Raw genomic sequence first — 24,010 nt, forward strand, 5'->3', positions numbered from 1 at the left:
CCGGGCTGCGATTACAAATGCTATCTTCATCGGTACATATAGAGACATATATTCGTATGAAAATTTAGAGTATCTTCGTCAGTAACCTGTAATTGAACGTGTTTAGTAAAATAATTGTATACGTATTCTATTTTTCATGCTGAAAACTGAATTTGACTTTGTAGATAAAATTGAAGATAAATGTTAACTTCCTATTGTAATACAGGCTCTGCTATTTTCGTAACCTAATAAGTACCTTAAGATCGCTTTACAAAACTGATTTTATAAATATGTATTGATTTTAATTTGTCTCGAAATTAAAGTTTTTCTACCAATACTACATCACACCATTCGGCCTCAGACGTTGACATGGAGGATGGAATGTCATGTGTCTATCTATATATATTTCTAGATTCTTCCACTTTCATACATATTATGCTCCTCTATAATGTTTTATGATGGAAAATTTATAACATTTCCTCGTCTATTAAATAAACTCACAATTATTTACAAATTTACTGTTTGTATTCAGCTGAACGAGGTAAACAATATCAGGGAATAAATTGTAAAAAGCATACATGCGCATGTAAAATCTGTTTCACTGAAATCAAACTTAATTTTCCAGCCATATTAATGAATTATGTAAGGTTCAAATTTTCTATTTAAGTAAAATGTACCTACATATACCCTTTGTATTTATCGATGAGAAGGACAAAGTGTAAAATTATTCAATGGAGGGAAGAGAAAATATTGACAAAACACATATTCCTTTTTTTGTTGATATATTTGTAGCTATTATGCTTGAACAGACATTTTACAACAAAAATTGAATCAAAATATATTAACAAAATCAAGCAATTCAATTTATTTATTTTCTCTTCACTCTCTTCAACAATTTACACTTCTTTGTTCTTTACGTTTTAATTATTTTTTTTGCTGGTTTACTGTGAAATGTTTATTCAAAATTATTTTCCCCTTAATATTTACCATTACCCTGGACTTTTTCCTGAAACACATAAGATTTATGATCCTAACTTGAAGTAATCAATGTTCACTGTATATTTTTTTATATTTCAATCACAGGACTCATGGACCATTAAGTGCGGTTAAGGGAATGAAAGAAAATGTTTTTAAGAATAATATAACAGTCGTCATCTTCTTTAGATTGCTTATGCTGAACCAACTTTGTACTATTGCATTAAAATTTTTCATGTGTCTTTGAATTACGAACATTATTTATTTCACGTTTTTATTATAGTCAGTTCCGAAATTTGTGTTAACAGTTTTGGAAAACAAATTCGGTTTGTAGTGACAACCTCAGTATTGGTTAAATAAGATGTAGTTTGTTGGTTTTATTTATAAATATAGACATAAAATCATGAACTAGTTTGTTACTGGCTATTGAAAAAACTTGTCTCACCTTGCATATTGGAGGTCAAGAGAATATGTAGGTCTCAATAATAAAATATCTCTATACGATGCATCCTACTGTACAATTTCCCACGCGTAATGTATGTTATTTCTACTTGTTAATGAAGAAAATACCTAAAGTAATTTTCACCCTTTTTTCATAACTTAACACATTTTTCATAGTGTTCAGTAAAAATTAACGAACTAATTTGCTAAATAAACAATTGGGATTGTATATAAGTATATACATAATTAAATAAATTTTAATGGCGTGTCACCTACGTACATAGTTATGTATATTGATTATTTAAGCCAAAACTAATGATATTTTATTCAACCCGACATTTACATTAAGGTTTAAAAAATATTAACTTAATTTAAACACAAAATTTAATTAAATACCCTTTCCTAATTCTAAGAATTTTTAAAATCACTAGAGTACTTAGGCACTAAATAATGTAAATTATTTTTTTAAAATTCATTTTTGTGATTTTACATAATGGGAAAGTTACACTAAATTATTATGTCCAATTCTTTTCCAGTGTCATATATTTATAAATCCATTATTTCTCAATTTGCTATGCGATCATTATGTATTAGTGTTCTTGTGGTTAATATCTGTTTCATAATTCAAATTTAAATCACAATCCATGGCACTATGATACTGCATTTCATTGAAATTATCCTCTCTTATAGAAGCAATCTCTCAGATTTAATGAACTTGCGCCAAACGACATTCCGACAAGCCGATTCAGGTCAAACCAATTCTCGTATTCCACACAACTCTCAGTAAATTTAAACAATATTTTCCTGTGAAACTGAAGACGTTTTATCACCTTCAAGTCGTGGCGTAATTACTACACTAGGTAACTTCAAAATCAGCATTTTTGAGTTAACCACTAAAAATACATTTTTTAATCCTCCATGAGTGTTACATATAGACCAGTCATGCACATTCAAATCATCATAATATGATTTGAATTAGGGATGTAACGATACATAATTTTGCCGATACGATACCGATCATTAGAGTAAATAATCGGCGATACCGATACCGATATCGGTGGCTTAGTAGAAATAGAAAAAAAAAAACAAATAAATAATGAATAATTGCATAAAAGTTACCTATATTTATCAGAGACTGAACCTTGAGAAGGTTGTAAACCAAAATGTTAAATTAAAATTCGAAGAAAGCATTTATTTGTATGGAATAATCAAGAATATTATCAAGCAATCAGAGCGCTAATTAAGAAAGTAATTATCATTCAATTACACAAAGTGGTAAAAGTAAACCAATACAAAAGCTAAAGTCAGTAATTAAAGTTAAGTGTTGGTAGATTTTTGTTCAGAAAACAAAGTTTGTTCAAATTATTAGCAGACAATCTGTTACGCAAATCATTTTGTATGAGACCTGCAGTTGAAAACAGACGCTCTGAGGCAACTGAGCTCAGTTGATAAGACAAGTATTATAGCTTTTCAAACTCTTAATATCGGCTGTATATAATCGGCGATGCCGATATATCGGTATCGGAATCGTTACATCCCTAATTTGAATGCATCATGGCTTGTCTATTTGTAGCATTCATGAAGGAAGATACAAATGTGTTTTAGTGGGTAATTCAAAAATGCTGATTTTGAAGTTACCTAGTTGTAGTAATTACTCCATGAAGTGATACTCACAAACTGTCAACTAAATTATGAGATGGAGGCATTGTATGTTTAGTATATATATATATGAGTAGAGAAGAAATGAAAATTCATCATGTCAGAAAATTATATATAGTTTATAAATGCTTTAAAGAATCCCGCTGACATTTAAAAAATAATGTTTTTTGCATAAATTTAGCTTTAGTATAAAATAAATTACATAAATCTCTGACATATATTTTGACTGTACAGACATTTGTGTACAAAATAAATAGTGCATTGTTTAATAGTGTATAGTGTGGTGCATAAGTATTGAAATGATTTAATGCATTACAGATTGGTACAATGCCATCATTAGATAGGAAAAAAGGTTTTTTCTGTTGCAATTTGTTTTTGGCATAAACTAAATTCTTGGTTGCACTATTTGGTAACCATGTATAAGTAGAACAAAAACCGATACAATCATTTCAATGGCAAACTTGTTTATACTAAAAAATAAGTTGTCCTTGACCGACAGACTACCTTTTGAGATTTCATAATAAATATTTTACATGGGTACTGAATCTGAATAAAAATAGCTCGTAATTATTGCATCATTTTTGTAGCGCCGAATTATTAACTTATTTTATTTAAATATTTTTATAATTTAAAAAAAAAATTATAACGTGTTTTATTTACATTTATCATCATTTTTTATTTGTAGCAAGAAATCCATTGCATAAAATGCATACCTACATAGAGAAAAGTGTAAATTTTAAATTTCTTTTTTGTTGGGTTGGGGGTGCTGAATAATTTGACTGTGGTAAATGGGGCGATTTTTTCAATACGGTTAAGAAACACTGCTGTAGATTATGTTGTATATTCTCTTACTTTTCAATACTGACTCTAAGACATACTCGGATTATGAGCTTCATACTTTAGGCTATTCATCATTCCTTCTATTGGTATCAAAGCAGCTCCAAAACATCTTCTTAACGGGATATTTCACCGTTTGGTCGATATGAGCCACAGTAAGTTTTTCATCCCCACTTTTTCTAACAAATTTTGTGCGATATCCCTACACGAGAAAGTGGGTCTCATCTGAAAACAGCACCTTCCTCCAGTCTTCAGTGGCTGCCAAATCTCGTTGAAGTTCCTTACTTGTTTTCAGGAGTTAAATTTACTATTTCTGATTAAAGATATTTCATCTCGGACACTAGTTTTCCGGTTTCTTCCACATTTCCCAATTCTCTTTGTTTCAACTGACCCTGTTTCTCTTTTCTGCTTAATAATCTGACTCACAAAACATTCATTTGCAATCTCCTTCAGAGCCATTGTATGTTCTCTTAAGGTTATAATCTTTTCCCTTTTCCTCGGCGTGATATCCATGATTTAAACCAACTCAAAAACACTGTTTAATATGCAAGCAATTTATAAAATTAGTCCTTTATTGAGACAATGTTAAAAAAACAACAGATAGTACATCAACAAACACCAATATGAGCTCCCAAAGGATTAATGAACTGTAAGTCATAATTTTTGGCGCTAAACAACTATCGAATTGACATAAGTTATGCTTTACGTAAAAAATGACAAAAATTACTCTTATTCCATTAATTCGCACAATACTGTAGGTGACGCCCCCTCAGCTGAGTATGAAATTAGTTTAATACGATTTCATCAGGAGTGTATCTCTCGTACTCAACAGGGTTTACCTGCATTATCAAATAAATATTGTATGCGCGTACGCATTAAATGTACTGTCACTGCATAGGATTAGATATCTTTATTGCGTTTTATTTACTACCACGATTTGATATCAGTATCAATGGGTCAGGTATTTTATTTTCTTGTGGTATCTTAATCACTTTCTCGTGATCGCTGTTCTATCCGTTGATACTATCATGTTTACAATACTCGAGTATGACATGTGAAAATACTGGATTTTGAGATATTGGAAATTTCACTTGTGTATTTAAATTATGGGGCTATGGGACATGAAAAACATTTTATAGAAGAGAATATAGAAGTCTAGAAATTTATAGAGCTTATGACCTGGCATTAGCTGGTTTAAGTGGCCTCTACACACTGTAACATTCACCATTCTGCCTATGTTTGAACATCTATATTCCTTCAATTCTTTCATCGGTTGATCTTTGTGAAGTTAAAGAGCTGAAACCTTTATTGATGCAAATGCAGATGAGATTCCGACTTAATTATTTCACGTACATACCTAGCCCTGTAAACGCCTAGACTTCTGTATTCCCTTGTTGCTAAATAACTGTTGGGAAAAATAGGATCACCAAAAAAGCCCATACATATTGATAACAATGACTGAAAATCTGCCATTTTTGTTACCTGATGTTTTTGAGAATATAATAGAATTGAAGTAAAGCAATCTATAACTGTCAATGCACCGCTTTATCATCTTTTATAAATGCATGTGTATGGAATGATTCACAGTTCATTTTTGTAATGAGGTTGAATCATGCGGAAAATAAAAAACGGTATATTTTATTCTACTTACTGAAAATTATGAGTCAACTAGTGTTTTGTGTGTTCGGCTGACAGACATGTTTCGTATATAAATTCATTTGTCTCATTCTAAATAATGATTCAGTGTGTGTAAATAACTCATTTGAATTGTTTTTGAGGCTTACATAATCTTTGTTAACTAATATGTTTTTTATCAATTATATGTATGCATATCATCAGTGAAACTGCAATACCACTTAACTATCAATTTATTTTTTTAGCAGGGAAACATTTCTTGTGATAAACCAACCAAAAATACCGCTGGAGTATCAGAAAAACAATAATTATTTAGAATAAAAATATAAATAATATAAAACAAAAAGCTCTTAGTACCTATAAGGAATTTAACGCAGTAAAAAAAAAATGTAAAAAATCAGGTTTCGCAATATCACTGACGAAATGTCATTTTATGTATAAGCAATATTTTGAGCATTTCCGTATATGCCTACAGACAAGCTCAGGATCCCACCCCCTAGGGAGTCTATCAATATATGTATATTACAACAGAGATGGAGAACTTGTATAAGAATGGAAAAAATAGACAGAATGGTGAATGTTATAAAGTGATCATTTAAACTAGCCTATGACAGATCATAAGATTTTACAAAATTATCAACACAGAATCATCAAAATTATAGAACGGGCTATTTTTGCCAAGTTTACACTAGTTAAAAATTTGCTAACTGCGCACATTGAGATTTACTGCGTAAGGTGTTAGTCTAGGTACGTAGAGAATAAATCAAATCATCTATGTAGAGCGAAAGAGCAAGGAATATTTGTTTTGTTTACCCGTTCCAGTTCGATTAGGCGTTTAAACATTTGCGTCTAAAGGAACAAAAATCACCTAATGAGAATATGCATGTGTGTGTTAATCCTTCGCTTTATGCGCGCGTTTAAAATTTGTTATTTTGAATTCCCGCAAAAACAGTCATTCCATTGGCCACGCCCCCTAATACATAACGATTTATGTTTATTTGTTCATGACTATTCAAGTTTGTTTAAAACATTGTCACGAATCTTGACCCGCAACTATCAAGGCCAAATATGTTGCATTTTTCTAGAAACAGTTTTTTTTTTCATTTATTTTTTATATTTACATACGAAAACATTTCTACATTGTATCCATATTGATTTTGAAAATACGATTAATTATCTAAATCCACTTCGTATATTTTTATCGGTATTCGTAGTATGTGATATTTCCCTATTCTCTTCCTTATTGCAACATTTTACAAATGTCCATGCTGATATGCTACCGTGGCACTGACAACATTGTTTAGATTTATAAATGACTGGAACCGTAATTCCATAAAAACATACATGGTGTTTTTAAAATACATTTCAGTAAATTTAGTTTTTTAAAAAAAAATAATTATCATAAAAAATGCATCAAACTCAGATTTCTTATTGATGATCTTCGTATGAAAATTTTGTGTTCAATTTGCTTAATTAATTTTTTTATTATTATATGTATGTTTAAAAATGGTGCATGAAATTTTTTAACGCTCTAAAAAATATTTTCGCTTCATAAAAATAAATGCTTTCACTATATGAAAATTAAAATGATTTTAGTGACAGACTTTAAGTATTTGAATAAAATATTTACATATTTCGACTAATTAATGAGAAAATTTTGTCTAGGTCACAACATGGATGTTATAAAGGGATTGAGAAATAATGTACTCTGACCTTCAGTTAACACCTTCCAAACTTCCTAATACGTAATATTTGTAAGTAATTGCTACATTTTTACAATTTCTATTGTTATATTTTTATAATTAAACCATTTTTGTATTTCTTTTTTGTTTCAGATACTTAAAATTAATATAATTATACGACAGACCGGTCATGTTTTTATTGACTCAAATGTGGAACAGAGTAGCGTACTCGCTCGTATTATTAGTTGTAATATTCACTTCTTCCGGTAATTATGACATTATATTATATTAACACACTAAAAAGTAAATAACAAGCATATTTAATTTTATGTAACTCAATTATAACTTATGGCATAATAGGATGGGGAGGCACTAATAAATCAATATTAAAACCTCTCGAATCTGCTCAAAAATCAATAATTAAAATAATTTTAAAAAAGCCCTTCAGGTACCCCAGCGTCAAGTTATTTGAGGAATTTGAGATCTTAGATATAAGGCAATTATATATTTTTAGAATAGTAATGTTTGGGAAAGCAAATTATTCTACCAAATTCCAAAAGGAACACTCCCACACTACCAGAAGTCAAACTAGAGGATGGGTCACGGGGTCTACCACAAACTCTGAATTCGGGCAAAGAAATTTCAGGTTCCTGGGCCCCAAAATATTCAATATGTTACCCAAACATTGCAAAACCATGACCCGAATTCAATTGAATAAATTTGTAAAAAATTGGTTACTGGGTTTAGATTGAGAAAAAATTGAAAATTTACTCAAAATACATTCTTAAATAATAAATGGTATAAATGAATATTGCATAACTGTATGGTAAATTAACTAGTAGATAGTAATGTTATTGTTTATTTTGCATAAAAACGTCTGCCTTAAAACAGGTTGTACCTAGTTAGGCAGACTAGACATGATCCAGAGAAATCTATTACCTAATTGTGTATGTAGTAGATAAAGTAATTGTTATTTTTGTTAATAAACCATGATTGTTATTAAAAATATGTAATATCTTATATTAAAAAATATTTCATCAAAATATAAAATACATTATTTGTATTATTTTTACACCACAACTGGCCAGGAGGCCCAATTACATTTTTTTAATTACAGCCCAGAACACTTAGGCTTGAGAAACATCTAATTTAATTTTGTGGAATCAAACCCGGAGCCTTCCGTGTTTAAAGCAAGCTTATCAGCCATTATAGCAAGTTTTAGATGAAAACTCATCACACCATCGGAAATATTTCCTCAATCCTCAGTAGTCTTCTATATACTGGTGTCACTGTTCTTCTTTATAGTAGTAAAGATGACCCGCATTCCTTGGTTACATAATGATGTGTGCAAAGAAACAAAGAACGGTTGATTTCTCAATAATGGATAACTTAAAACAGTCAGAATGTTAATTAGAGAGGGCAATATAAAAAAGGAAATCGAAAGTAGGCTTTTTGTTGGGAACAGAGTTAGTCAAAGTGTGAATATTGCTGGGTGTTGAAGCCGAGGTAAAGTTAGACATGGCATTACATGACAATGGTTTGACAAATATTCATCGGTGTTGACTTATCAGTGTACACGAATATAGAAGTAGAGGTCTATTTACATGAATGAAATTCTATCCTCTGCCTACCCCACTGAAAATGTAAGAATAATTTATTAAATATATTTTTTTAAATTACAGTTTTACCAATAGACCAATCTAGAGAAATAAAATTTTCTATTCAAGACATTACTGTCTTAGTAGATGGGACACAATATTTTGATGTTTTGACATTGTAAGTATTTATTTTTACTAATTAAAAAAAAGTAATACCTTGTAGCTAAAATTATGTATCTTACATTATTTAAATTGAATTCAATGGATAAACTTTTCCTTATTATATAATGCTACTTTTTGTTCTTGAAGGAAGTGTTATTTAAATTTTCTATCAAATAAACGTTAGTAAATAAAGACTAATCATCAAGGTCATATTCGCTATTAACATAAAATGCATATTGCTTGAAATGAGTTTGTATTAAATGCTATGTTTATTGTTCATCAATAGCCAATTAATTAATGAATGTCAATGTGAAGTTTAAAAATGAAATTTAATTTCATGATGCAGAAACATAATACAATCTTTCCCTTCGAGCAAAAGTATTCATCTACTCTTCAGCCTTGTTCTCTCCATTGCTGGATAAAGGTCTCTTCCAAATGTCTCCACTTCTTTATGCTGCCCGCTTTTATCATCCATGTTTTACTGGCTATCGAGACAATGTCGTCGACCCGTCTTTTTTCTGGCCTTCCAACACCTCTTTTGTTTGCTTCTGAGCAAAAGTCTCGACACTAAAATTGTTACAAAAAATGACCTATACCTGTTTATATTCACATACATTTATTTCTGATTTACTGATTGAAGATGCTCAAAAGTTGTGTATTTGTTAATGCAATTTAGAAAAATATACTTTGTAATTGGTTTGTTCAAATTCAATTTTGAGAATGGTCAAGGTTTTTTTTTAAAACTTAGTTACTGTTAGGTTGTAAGTAAGCATTAAACATTTGATCCACATTTTTTAACAAGTTTGTGTTGGTCCATTGACTTCGAACTTGTACTGTTTTGTGTTTTTATTGTGTGGAAGTATTAAAAATAATATATTTGCTAATATCTAAAAGGCGCAAGGAGTTGATATGCTATAAAATTATATTATTTATTCATTATAAAAACAAAGTTTTCGGTGCGTGTATCTTGTATAATCTTTCTATATTTTATCAAGATTGACACATACATGAAAAATAACCTCTTAGAAAAGCGAGGTTTTCATGGAGGTTCGTCATCTATGCTAAAATATCTGTCAATTTCATTTCAAGTTTTTATAACACATCTTATCTTGTTATATATTTGTATATTTATGTGCTAGTAAAAACTTTTCAGGGGAGATTTTAATGGGTCTGTATTGAATTTCAACGAGCAACATGATGGACTCGTTGAGCTTTTCCCCCCCTTTGTGTCCTTGGACATCTCCCCGCCGGGCGAATGGGTCTCCAAACAAGTTTGCATATTGGGTGTTAACCCGGGTCACTTAGATATTATCGCTAACATCACTCCTTTTGACTCAGTATTGTAAGTACCTGATATATTGTCTATGTATTAGCTTAATTTAGAGAAGTAGTTTATTTTTAGAAAACATTTACTGTGATTTCAAAGTTACAACTTGTTTCCATTGATCTTTCAGCAGTCAAAAACCAATTATTCTTTTTTAACTTTTCCCAAATTTATTATTTGTTAATAAATGTACTTTGTTTATTGTAGTAATTAGTAATTTATTAACAAAATTTTGAGTTTGTCCAAATTTTTGTAGACAAGGACTGGATTCAACTCCCTGGGGAGCTGTTTATATTAACATATTACAACATATAATAATAATAATTCAATTAGATGAATCTCACCCGCATAAATAAAGGTTTCAGCTCTTTAACTTCACATACATCAACAGATGAAAGAATTGAAGGAATAGAGATTTTTTTTATTTTCTTTTATTCAGGAAACATACAGTACAGTTACAAAGTTTAATATTTTACACAATTGGACTTAATTCTAATGGACCAGTGAAGTTTCCATATTAAAAAGCAATTAAATCTAATGTTAATTATGAAAGTATAAAAAAGAGAAGGAAAAAGAAAACATAAATGAAAGTTGTTTAAATATTTAAATTTAAGTGAAAAAAAATATATTTTAAGGTTTGTAGTTTGTAGTGACTATTTACAAATGGAAATAATATTAAAAATGAAGAAAACTTGTAAGAGTAATTAAGAATTAAGAATGGAAATAAAGAATGAAAAAAATACTCAGATGTAAAAATAAAATAAAATAGTAATAACATTTTTTTTTTTTTTTAAAAAAGGAAAAACATAAACACATATTTATTTTAAGAGATTCAAAGAAACGATGAGAAGAATCTTTAAGTGAAATATAAGACAGTAAATTTAAATTTAGGTCAATTTAAAAAACATCTTCAAAATTAATGACACATTATAGTAAGAGCAGCAATATATTGATTTTATTAACATATATAATATAAGTAATTAAAAGTAGTTTAAAAGTATAACAAGTATAAAAACATGCCAATGGCAGCAGAGAAAAAATAAAAAATAAAGAAGGAATAACAAGTATGGCAAGTAATCATTTAAAATTTGAAAATTTCAAATATCGGCAGAATGGTGAATGTTACACAGTGTGTAAAGTGGCCACTTAAACCAGCCATTGACAGGTCATAAGCCCCGTAGATGCCTAGACTTCTATATTACCTTCTCTTAAATGTTCTTCATCTCCGTTGTAATATGTTAGTAATTTATTATTGATGTAATCTCACTAACTTGACAATCTACTGATTAGAATCTACATATTTTTCCCTGCTAGTAAAAACATGTATTGTAACATTTATGCAAAAGCAAAATAATTTGACAGTTAAATGAGTCAAATTATAATATCTATTGTGTTTGCTAAAACACGATATGAATAAATTTAGCATATTTAAAAAATACAGTATGATGACAATGTTCAAGTTAGTAAAATTACACAATGCTATGTGAGATATATTTCAACCTACATACTTTCAATAAATCAGGTCAATTCTTGAAACTTTTACTTTTTATTGAATAAAGTATCTCATGCATATGATTGTGTCTAGATCAGCGGTTCCTAAAAGGCGTTTCACGGAACCCCGGGGTTCCGTGGAAGGGTCGCGGGGGTTCCGAGAGTTAAGGTGTATTACAAGTAAAACTGTGAAAACATTTCTTCCCTCACAATAAATATGCGCAGTGAAGATTTTAAATTAAAAATATAGTCTTTCTTTTAAAGTCAAACATGCAAACACTAAGGTGTCATGGGTCTTAAAAATAACATTTTTGTCCATATACTTTTTTATTGTTGAGATGGGGTTCCGCCATAAAAAGGTAGATAAATAAGGATTCCATAGCCAAAAAAAATCAGAACCGCTGGTCTAGATAGTAGTACTCATATTTACTTGTGTGATCTGAGGCTGTAGGGCATTGAATCATTGATTCATTAGAATCTATTGAAAGCTATTAGATATATTTAACCCTCGTGTCAATAACTTAAGTACCATACGCGGTCCGTTCGTAGAACCCATGGAACCATTGCTTCCCCTAAATTTCGCCAATTAATAAATTATCAGTCATAATACCTTATTTAGATTACTATTAACAAATAATAATTTTGTTGATAATCGCGATAAATTGCAGAGGAGTTTTACAATCGCCTTACAAAAAATCTAATCTAATCTGTTATCTTACTTGTTTTTGTTTTTCTTTAATATATGTTTTTTTTATAGGGTAAACAAATTATTTTTAAAAGTGACTGTACAGCATTCCAATGCAATATACCACATATCCAATGTTATGGGGTGGGTGTACTTCTTGGCTTGGTCTATTTCATTTTACCCACAAATATGGATAAACTACAAAAGGAAGAGCGTTGTTGGACTGAACTTTGATTTTGTGGGCTTAAATATAGTTGGTTTTATACTATATTCGATTTTCAACCTAGGTCTCTATTATATTCCTGAAGTGCAGGTTTGTTCAATATAAATAATATATCCTGCGATAGTAGAAAAAATATTTTAATTATCTAGCTAGACCGGGGGTCTCCAAACTTTTTAGCCTAAGGGTTACGCTGACTAAATTTTGAGTCTCGTTTTTCAGATTCTGTTGCAATTGCGAACGGCATCAAGATTTTTCAAATGACTTTTAACGCCGACAGAAATCCTTGCTCCAAAACTTCAAATGGAATTGATTTGCAACATACTGATATTTAAAAAAAATATGTATTTAAACTCATCATTGCTGGAATTTCATAGATCTTTCACTCACACAGTTTGAAAGTTACATAAATTTCCTCGTGGCTTTTTTTCTATGTTTGGAACTCCATATCTGTGCAAGAAAACATTTTCGAAAATGGAATATACAAAAAAAGATTTACAGATCCGTTAACTGATGAGCATTTGAAATCGCTGCTGATAATTTACACCGGTAAACTTGATCCTCAACTGTAAACAATTTTCAGTTGAAAGTTACAGCTACATAAATCTCATTAGTCGTAATTTTAATGTTTAACTTAGTTATACTTTTAATGACCTATGTATGTTGCTGCAAAATCTATCCTAAAACCCATCATATAGCATAAACAGCTATAATTATAATAATTAACAAAAAACCCATCATTATCTGTAACTGTTCAATAAATGTATACGTACATTTATACACAAAACTATACACATGCAGAAATATACAGACTCACAAGCCGTAGTTTGGAGACCCCTGATCTTAAGTATGATAAATATGTACCCAATAAAGCACACTATGACTTGTGTATTATTTTATCCTTACTAATGTTTTAATTTACAGGAAGAGTACTTTAAAAGATATCCAAGAGGAATGAATCCTGTACAAGTGAATGATATATTCTTTGCGTTACACGCTGTATTCGCTACACTGCTGTGCATAATCCAGTGTTTTTATTACCAGGTATACTCCAAACTTCTATTACGAATAATTAGTGAAATATTTTTTGTTTTGTTTCTTACTACATCAAGGTTATATTGATTGTAAACTTCCTATGATGTTCGAAAATATATTTTATGATTTTAACCATACAGTAATTATGGGGTTATTCATGTTTGTAATGTACATCATAGATATTTTGTTTTATGTTTATAAATCCGTTTTATTTATTTTTAGAGGGACAATCAAAGAATGTCAATAACTGCCCGAGTGATCCTCAGTGTATTTGGTGTAACATTGATAGTGAGCAGTGTTCTAGCTGCAACTGCGGTATTCACTTGGTTGGATTTCCTTTATATTTGCAGCTACGTTAAACTTACTATCACTCTTATAAAATATGTACCACAGGTAAGATTTCTTCCCTTGTCATTCAAACATTTAGCTTTAACAATATCCATCTTCTTTACGTTAGTCACCATGATGCATACAGAACATGATGAAACTTTAATTTTACACATTTTCATTTTCACCTATTCAGTAAACATATACATATACATAATACATATATGCAATAAATTCAGAATAAAATCTACAGTTTCCAATGCTAATAAGTGTTTCATTTTATTCGCCAAAATTCAGTATATGCTTTCCATTTTACATTGTTTTAAGATGCTAGATATGTTATTTACTGTAGGTACAATATTTCTATGAAAACGTAATGTTAATTTTATTTTCTTAAATCATGGGAAATTATTCTAACACATACAGTCAATCTTGGTTATTACGAGGAAGCTGGAAACACCTGAATTTGCTCGTTTTAAGCATTACTTATTATGCCAGAGGTTTTTTTAAAATCCAATCACCATTGCATATTGTCACTAAGTAAACAAATAAATATACAATATTTGAGTTTGTCCAAATGTTCATAGATAAAAGACTGGATTTTTATTTGTATAGATCATACAGATAATTTAAAAAAAAAACAAACTATTAATGAAAACTATAATAAATGCTTACAAACATATCACTTTCTGAATTTCAAATACAGACAAATAAACATGATCTTTTTCCCCCCATATTGACACTGGATAAGATTTTTTAAACATTCTGTTTCACAAATAATTGCCACTTTTTCACAAATTGAGAGACACTTCTTTTTGTTAGTAGACATGTTTATAATTCTAAGGTTCGTTTTTAACTGATCTAACATCATGCACTTGTATTGTTTATAATGCATTGATCATAGAACATTACAAATTACTGAAAAGCGTTGTAAAAACCCCCGAAATACAGGTCATTTATAAACTATATAAGAAGTTGTGAATTGTAATGTGGTACCGAGCCGGTACTTACTGAGCTCACAAAGCTTGGATTTTTTGCTCGCAGTTTCAACCATGTGTGCGATATTTTTTCAATGTTGTCGGCGAAAACACCAATTATTTACTTAGACACATATAGTGTCATAAACGTCATCCGATCCCGATGCCCGGTGGCATCGGTCCTAAGTTAACCGCCCGTTTAGATTTTATTACTTAGGTTCTCATTTAAAAAAAATATTTTTTGAACAATTCAAAAATGATTTTTTTTGGGAGAGTTTTTGCTCAGCTGTTGACAATATTTTTGTTCAAAAACACATTGTTTTGGTTGGGTGTTACAACAAAGATGTTTATATTACTATCAGCCACGAAGTATCCAATTAATTTGTTCCGAATTAGAATTGGAATATTTTTTATTTTCTTTTATTTAGGAAATATACAGTACAGTTACATAGTTTTATATTTTACACAGTTAGACTTAACTCTAATGGACCAGTGAAGTTTCCATATTATAAAGCAATTATATGTAAGGTTATTAATTAAAGTACATTTTAAGTACATTCATTTAAATATTTTATGGTTGTTCAAACGTCCGGGGACTGTTCATAGTATAATCGTACTGTAAGTTTGATAGGGTTTAATCTATGTTGAATTTTATTGAATGTGAGAGAGATAAAAATACATTATTATTTAATATCATCAAAAAATTGAAGCTTAGATAAAAGTTCTTGTGTATCAGAGACGTAACATTTGGCCCTATTGAATGTATCGTTATATTTTTCCAGGCTTATATGAATTATAGGCGAAAGTCGACGGTGGGTTGGAGTATTGGAAATATATTCCTAGATTTCACCGGTGGCATGTTAAGCATGTTGCAAATGATTTTGAATGCATACAACTACAGTGATTGGAAATCCATCTTTGGAGACCCCACCAAGTTTGGATTAGGACTATTCTCCGTCATTTTTGACATATTCTTTATAATCCAACACTATGTATTATACAGGTATGTTATTATCAATATTCAGGTAGTATTTTGTTATATTCAGTGTGCTTGTAGTGTTATTTTAATTGGCAGTGTAGTTAAAAGATCATTATTCCATGAAGTCTTACAAAAATCAAATGGAATTTCTTAAAAACTGATCAATTCAATATGCTTTTTAAAAAACAAGATGCATCTTGCATCTAAGAACTACTACTAGATAAACTACTACTACTACTAAACTAAATTACATTATTGTCTTTATTATTGTAAAAATATTATATATACAGAATTCGATGTAATACATATAGAATATTCAAACGACGTTCTCATGGCTTCAATATATTAGTTGTACAACTTTGCTTCTGCCATTTTTTTTTTCTGAAATTCGAGGCTTTATCGTAAAAAACTGCTTATACATTAATGACTCAAAGTATTATCCACCGCTGGACACTACTTTCTCCCATCTTTCGGGCAGCATACGAATCCCGCATTGAAAAATCTGGTCATCTTTTGAAGCGATCCACGAATCGATCAAATTTTTTACTTTTTCATAAGACCAAAAGTGCTGGTCAGCCAGGCCATGTGCCATTGATCGAAACAAGCAATAGTCAGAGGGAGCAATGTCTGTATGTCTGTAGAATACGGCGGGGGACCACTGTCGCAACATGGGGTCGAGCATTGTCATGCTGCAGAATCTCTTTACCTTCATCTTCAAAAATCTTCCTCCGCTATGGCTGTTTTCGACGTAAAAATCACCATTCTTGAAGTGTTGAAACCACTCACGACACATTCTTTCACTAGTAGCGGCCTCACCATAAATATTTGAGAGCATTTGATGAGTCTCGGCCTCAGATTTCTTAATATTAAAGCAGAAAATTACTAGAATTTGGCTTGTAAACTGACATTTTCACTCGAGAATAACTTTACGATGCAGACACAAATCGACTAATGTTTCTGAGGTTATGTTGACAGATGCTCAAGTTTATTGCATGACATGTATGATCTATTTATTTCAACCACTGCTTACCGCTAAAGCCATTTACTGGAAAACGGCGGAAGCAAAGTTGTACACCTAATAGTAATTTTGTAAAGCAAACTGTTAATGATTTGTTTAGAATTTAGTATTCGTCGGTAACTTTTCATCCGTGTTGATTTAAACCCGTCATCCCCGTGCGGCAAGCATCTTAGCCATTACATCACAGGGGTCGCAAACTATAACACATATGTATTTTGTTTTTTTTTTTAACTAATTGACATTAGTTCAGTTTTCAATGGAATTCCATTTGTAACTCAATTAATCTCTGTATGATGGATTGTTCAGTATTCTAAATTAATATTGGAATGTATTTTATTTTACTTTACCTCCTGTCCATTTTTGTTATAGCAAAAATGTTTATATGTTTTCCACGTATCAGACGCATAATGTGTTTGGATGGTGATTGTAGCAATTTTATGTATGGTAGTTTATTTTGCACCAAAAGTAGTATTTGTTTCAAGTACTATGTATAGTAACCCATCATATTTTTAATATTTTTGTTTTGCTAATCTATCAAAATACATATGCAATCAACTTATTCATACATATTTTCATTCAGATTTAAAATATGTTCTAGGAAATTGATCCAAACATATTTATACCGTTTTTGTGGTCAGATTAAATCAATTGTTTTGTATTGATTAATAATCAATTACTGGGCATATAAGCTTCTATAATGTCTTCTTCACTTGGTATCAAAGTGTTCATCTTTGTAAATCAAAGTTTGTTTGTGTTACTTTTTAGGGGTGCAGACAAGATTATAAGTCTCGAAGGTAAAGTATAAAAATGTTTAGCGAGCAATGTGTTATTATTTATTTATAAATTCCCTCAATTATGAAAATATCGGCTAAGTATCTTGCATCAAACTATACCCTTCTAAATGCAACATAAAATTTATTTAAAATCAGAAACAAAAAAACTTATTCCTCGCATTTTTATCACAGTGTATCCGTTAGAGCTGTTATCGCAAAGACTGTATTATTGTAAGATACTCAATTCACACATAAACCTTATTGTCAAGTTAAATCCTTGTATTGATTTTTTATTATACACCTTCAGTTTTTTATAATACAAACTCAGTTTTTTATTAAAAAAAACAACACAAAATAAGATTTTAATATTTTATGAAATTATCAGTGGATTAACCTCTGTCCACTTTTGTTTCAATTTATTTTGATAGTATTGTTTTATAGAACTAATGAATTTACGAACAATTTGAAATTCTTGAGAAGCTTTAGAATAGTAAAATAAGAATAAATTGTACTATTATTAATCCGTGTTATAAACTTATAATGAAATCAATTATTGTAATGCCAGGAAAATTAGATGCCTATACGAAATTTGATAATCCCGGTGTCTTGTAGTTCTTATGTTAGAGGAATTTATTTTAAGTATTATAAAGTACATAATAAATACGTACTTTGATGATGGTTCTAGACTTCAAACTTATTGTGATAGAAAAAATGTGTTTATGAATAATTTATTCAATAAAAACTATTTTTGAATTTGTAATTCTATTTGTTTCACAATGAATTTCATTGTGCTACTCGCAGAAAAAAATATCTCTCGTGTTACTTATTGTAATATTATGTAGTTATTTATAATGTATTATTTACCAAAAAGTATTATATATTTATTTAAACAAGATAAGTAATTTATTATAACACAAAATGATTTATTTGTAAAGTTGTATTTTTTACCAAAAAGTATTATGTATTTATTTAAACATGGTAAGAAATTTATTATGACATCAAACTGTGTATATAGAACAACAAATTTCCGCAACAATGGTCCGCCTCGTGGTGTAATGGTCAGCGCGTTTGCCTACCAAGCAAGGGGTATCGGGTTCGATTCCCGAAATGGTTGATATGAAAGATTTATTTAAAAGGGTGGTTTCACACCAGAATATTTCATAGTCCCTGGACTGGTACCTGAAGCGTAAGACTGATCATCTTATCTTCATGTAACATTTTTTTTTATCAAAATACGCTGCAATTGGTGTACCAATGCAGTGCCCTATGAAGGAAAGGGAATAATGATGAAAAAATTTATACAAAACAAAGCAAGTAAGTATAGTACCTATATAATACACATACATTTGTTAAAATGAAAATTTAAAAATATTTTACTCACTCCTTGTCAGAGAAATTAAATTATTCCCCACTTTTCTTTTACAATATATAAATAGCATTAAACAATGCATATTTTGTCCACATCCACAAATAATGTTATCTTTGTTTGGGATATACATAATATTAGCGATTTAAGAAACAGAGTATATACTGTTGCTTAAGAATTTTTTTATATGAGTAAAATCTGAGTTGTTTCATCGATGCAAATCAATCTCTCAATAATTTAATTTTTATTAGGAAGTATAGAGACTTCGGAAGTATGGGGATTTTTTTTCAATTTATACGATAAATGACAGTGTATATTCACATTACTGATAATACTATTTTACGTTCCTGATTTCTGTCTTTGCAAACTGCATACAAAACATCAGTATCGGAGAATACTCAATGTACTTTAACATTATTTATGGGGCTTTTTATTTAATATACATGTTGTACCTACTAACCTTATTTTTTCAAGTGTTTCATAGCCTAACTTAAATGTAACGTAGTTGTAGACTTATTTTTCTCGTAGTTACCAGTGTTATTAATTTGATTGTTTATTATTTAGTTCCTCATTATGTGACTTATATTTGTTTGCTTTTGATATGTAAAATGTTATGAATATGTATAATGAAGCATAAATGGGCAATTATCATGGATTTTTTTTATTAGCTAATAAATTAATCTAAAAAATCACAAGCCTATCGGTACTATTCTTATTAAAATCTGTTAAGAAATAAGGTAGATATAAAGGATTATATTCTAGTAATTTGAATGGTGCCAAAAACAAACAATTCGTGACGTCATCAAGTATGACGTCTTCGGATGTTTTGTGACGTCATGGGATTTTTTTTCATCAATGTCTATAGATTTTATAGAGTATTGTAAATACCTTTCTTTTTCTATGTGTCGTTTGTTTACATTTACGATGTCCCGTCACTTATCAAATGATACGAGTTGTGATTTATAATTTTCATGATAAATTGATAATTCAATTTATCATTATCATAATAAATTAATATTTAGAAGAGGTTGAAAATCATAAAATAATAAAAGAAATTCGAGATGTAATCCGTTTCCACTTTCATCTGTCAGTGCCTGGAACTGGAGTGGGTAAGGGGGGGGGGCTTAAGATAATATGCATAGACAACTCCTTATGTTTCTATCTGTGGCCTGTGGCATTACCAACGCTAAAATGAATGCATTACTCGTGAACTTCTGTGACAAAATTTATTACCAACTTACGAAACGATCGTTTTCAAGAGACCTTATTTTCGAAACGAAAATAATGAAAAAAATTAATTATAAGGGTTTATATAAACACAAGGAGAATCTTTAAAAAATCTTTTATTTTTAGAGTAGGTTAAATCCGATATTCCTCCCGAGTGATAATACCCTATTGTTTTTGTAGTTATTATTATTTCATACTTTACCCTTCGAACTTAATTTATTTAACGACATCCGCAACTGATGGTCCTTTGTATATAAATTCGCGCAAGATGGATAATTTTTTAAAAACTTCTTTAAAGGTAAATAATTATCAAATTTCATTTCACCTGTGATAGTTTTAAACCATTATCCAATATTTAACCCACCAAATTGCTCAAGTGGAGGAATGGAGGACACCCATTACAGGAGCTGCAGTGTGATCTTAATTTGGATGGGTGGCTAAAGGAGTTCGAAGGATTTTTTTACTTTTTTTAAAAATGCAAGTACCGATGTCGCCTACGTGACATTTTAAAGACGTTGTCAGTTTTTTTTTTTCAGAAAGTATAATAGTATGGGAATTTCAAATAAAATAATAAAACCCAATAAAAAGGAGGATGAACCATTTTTAATAAATACCATAAAAACTGATTTTAAACATAAGGAAGGCACTCCAAATAATGACTTGTATTTACCAAAATGACGTCAATTAACTGTAGTTTTATGGTAGTCATTAAGATAAATACGTATACATATTGATCTAAGAGAATGTTTGATTACACATTATTTTAGTATTATCTTTAATTATCATAAATATTAAATCAGGAATATTTCTGCCATGGAAGATCAACTCGGCAAATTGCAAACCAGTCTTCAGCTTATTGTCATGAAACTCTTTCATTTGAATCAAAGCCTGCAAATTTGATGGGCGATTCTTAATTAGGGTTTTATGGTTATTTATAAATATATTATTTTTACAATAAATTAACTGTATTATTTCACCCAATTCATATGTTTTCACAATAAATGTTATAATAAAATTTCCCAAAAACCTAAAAAAAAACGTGTTATTTTTTTTACTATCAAATACGTATTTGAGATACTCAATTAACCTCTCAAAAGTACATTAATACGAAGATTGACTTTCAAAATAAAAAGAATAATAATAATTACTTTTTTAAAATTGCAAATTGATAGTACCTAATCTTTTTTTAAGGTTTGTTTCAGATTGGATTAATTAAATGATTTTTTGCTATTAGTTCAAACATCAGTTTTATTAACAGATACCCACTGTATCTGATTTAATTATTTCTCTTTTTTATTTTGGGTTTATAATTAATATGGATCTTATACAGTATTTTAGAATTAAATAATTTAGTTTCATCAATACTTGATTCGCTGTTAGCATATTTAATTTCCGCACCTTATGGTCCATAGGGTGCTGTATTGGTACACCAATCGCAGCTTGTGTGATTATTTTTTGTTAAATGAAAGTAAGATGATCAGTCTTACGCCTCAGGTGCCAGTCCAGGGACTACAAAATATGCTAGTGTAAAAACACCTTTTTGAGTTAATATTTTATGTAAACCATGTCTGGTATCAAACCCGAGACTTTTTCATGGTCATCTTGGTGGTTTTAATATTAAAAAATAATTTTTGTCATATCATTACTTTATTTGTTAACAAAAAATAATATTTCTTAGGTCCCTTCACCGCGGCTTATGAAAATTATGAATTACAACCATCATCGGTAATTTTCCTCTTGTGTTGAACATAATTTTTGTAAAATTATATTATAAATAGCATATGTGCTAACAGTATTTAATTCCCTACAACTTTTTATATAATATTTTGTACTCTGTCAAATCAATTGATTATTAAAATTGCTGTACTTCTCAATATTACTAAAGATCTTAATATGATTACAGTAGAACTCTATTTATCCAAACTCCAGTAATCCGGATTGACAAATGTCTGTCGTGTCATTATCAGGAAATAGAAATAGAGGAGAAGTTTTTCATTTGAATTTAATTGTTCAATTAACTTTGCTCGATATATTTAAATAAGTTTTGAATGTGATTCCAATTCACAGTGTTGTTTCAAAAGTAGCAAAATCTGACACTCATTAATCGGAATAATTGTTTTTTGTATTAAAAAAAAGCACAGCCTAAAAAGCCACGATAATTTAGTGATTGTGTAAACAAGTGTAATTTCGAATGAATGAATAAATGAAATAAACTAACCTTGAAATAATTAAAGTTGGCTAGTATTTTGTTAACTTGCTTAAGTTTTATTTATTTATTTTATTTTTTTAAATTTTCTATTGTTTTAAATTCATGGCATCGGGTAATAAAAATGAGGGCCTAATCAACGGTAATATGTAGTTTAGAAACCATTACACTAAACTTACTGCCATCTATACATTATACACAAAAATATTTCTTACGTCTTCTTGCTTGCTTCACACTTTTTGTTTTTTCCTTTATTTTATACTTGAGCATATTTGTTGTTGCATTTTGTGTTTCATTTAGTTTTTTTAAATCCTATGAATTTTAATTTACATATAAATAAATATTATCACACTAGTTATACTACATGACCCAGTTCCATAGCCACTATCTCGCAATCTTCTCACTATCTTTTGATCTATTTATTTTAACTATGAACATTGTTGATAGTATGTGACTGTTTTTCAAAAAACTTATGTACTGTCGATGCTTTTAATTAACGGAAAATGTTTTTTCTTATCTTTACAGAGATACTCAGCCCTACATGGAAATTGGTGGGGATATTACAGTTCGCTGATGCTATACAATTCTACAGAAGGTAGAAAAACATCTCTAGTCGGAGTTATTTGGACACTCAAATAATAAGATCTAATTTAGAGATTAATGTGATATGAATAGTTAGGATCTTATAATTATGTATTCTATCCTAATACATACAATTTATTAATGTTATTATAATATTCTTATACAATTTGAGCATAATGTTTATTTTTTGAAATTATACAAAACCTCTTTTTTCATTTCTATTTAAATTAATTAATCAATTAAGATAATTTTAAGCAGATGGTAGATTATACCACTAGGATGCTTATTTGGACTAAGAAAATAATGTTTTCAAACTGTTTTTTTTACTAACAATATTTTTTTATAGATAAGATTTATATCTAAACAGAGACGTAGACAATTTAAAGAGGCAATATGAAAATCTAGTCATTCAAATGGCTGTTGACTGTTTAAGTAATCTTTTTATACACTGTAACATCAATAATTATTTTGCTCATGACTGAGCATTCATATTTATTTAATATTTTTTAACTTTGTTGAATACAAAAAAAGAGAAAGCCCGGAATGGAAACATTTTTCTGTATGTCTACACAAATCTATTAAGTATTTATTGCTTTAATTTACTGATAATTCATTTTTGAGTGCATCGCCATAGTCAGGTGGATATTTGAAATTCTTTCGACTGTATTTTATGATTAATAATATTTTTTTTTATTGTAACAATCTCACACCCACACACTTAAACAATCACAACCTATACCCAGCCCTTTTGATTGTATTTTAAGAATAATGAAAGAGTTTTACCCACCATTAAACTCGTATTATGTAAAACATTGTATGTCTTCATCATTGT

The 24,010-nt window shown here is 29.5% G+C and overlaps 1 protein-coding gene across 3 annotated transcripts in view; it reads left to right on the forward strand.

The window, feature by feature from the left end:
• Positions 1-23,310, forward strand: part of Ctns (lysosomal cystine transporter cystinosin) — a 32,278-nt gene extending 8,968 nt beyond the window's left edge. The window contains exons 2-10 of one of the 3 annotated variants that reach the window (XM_088225590.1): positions 7,192-7,280; positions 7,362-7,474; positions 8,891-8,984; positions 10,122-10,310; positions 12,541-12,781; positions 13,613-13,732; positions 13,946-14,116; positions 15,810-16,030; positions 23,122-23,310. In XM_088225590.1, the coding sequence (XP_088081716.1) occupies positions 7,399-7,474; positions 8,891-8,984; positions 10,122-10,310; positions 12,541-12,781; positions 13,613-13,732; positions 13,946-14,116; positions 15,810-16,030; positions 23,122-23,170 (1,161 nt within the window). In that variant the 5' untranslated portion in view covers positions 7,192-7,280; positions 7,362-7,398 and the 3' untranslated portion in view covers positions 23,171-23,310. Of the gene's footprint in view, positions 1-7,191; positions 7,281-7,361; positions 7,475-8,890; positions 8,985-10,121; positions 10,311-12,540; positions 12,782-13,612; positions 13,733-13,945; positions 14,117-15,809; positions 16,031-17,789; positions 18,558-20,926; positions 21,202-23,121 lie in introns of those variants that run through there. The other 2 variants (XM_088225589.1, XM_088225591.1) reach the window with 2 other exon arrangements.
• Positions 23,311-24,010: the final 700 nt, after the last annotated feature.

This window comes from Micrasema longulum, unplaced genomic scaffold, assembly GCF_059751315.1.
Source record: "Micrasema longulum isolate JH-2025_06_02 unplaced genomic scaffold, ASM5975131v1 h1tg000374l, whole genome shotgun sequence".
In the NCBI taxonomy this organism is placed as follows: Eukaryota; Metazoa; Arthropoda; class Insecta; order Trichoptera; family Brachycentridae; genus Micrasema; species Micrasema longulum.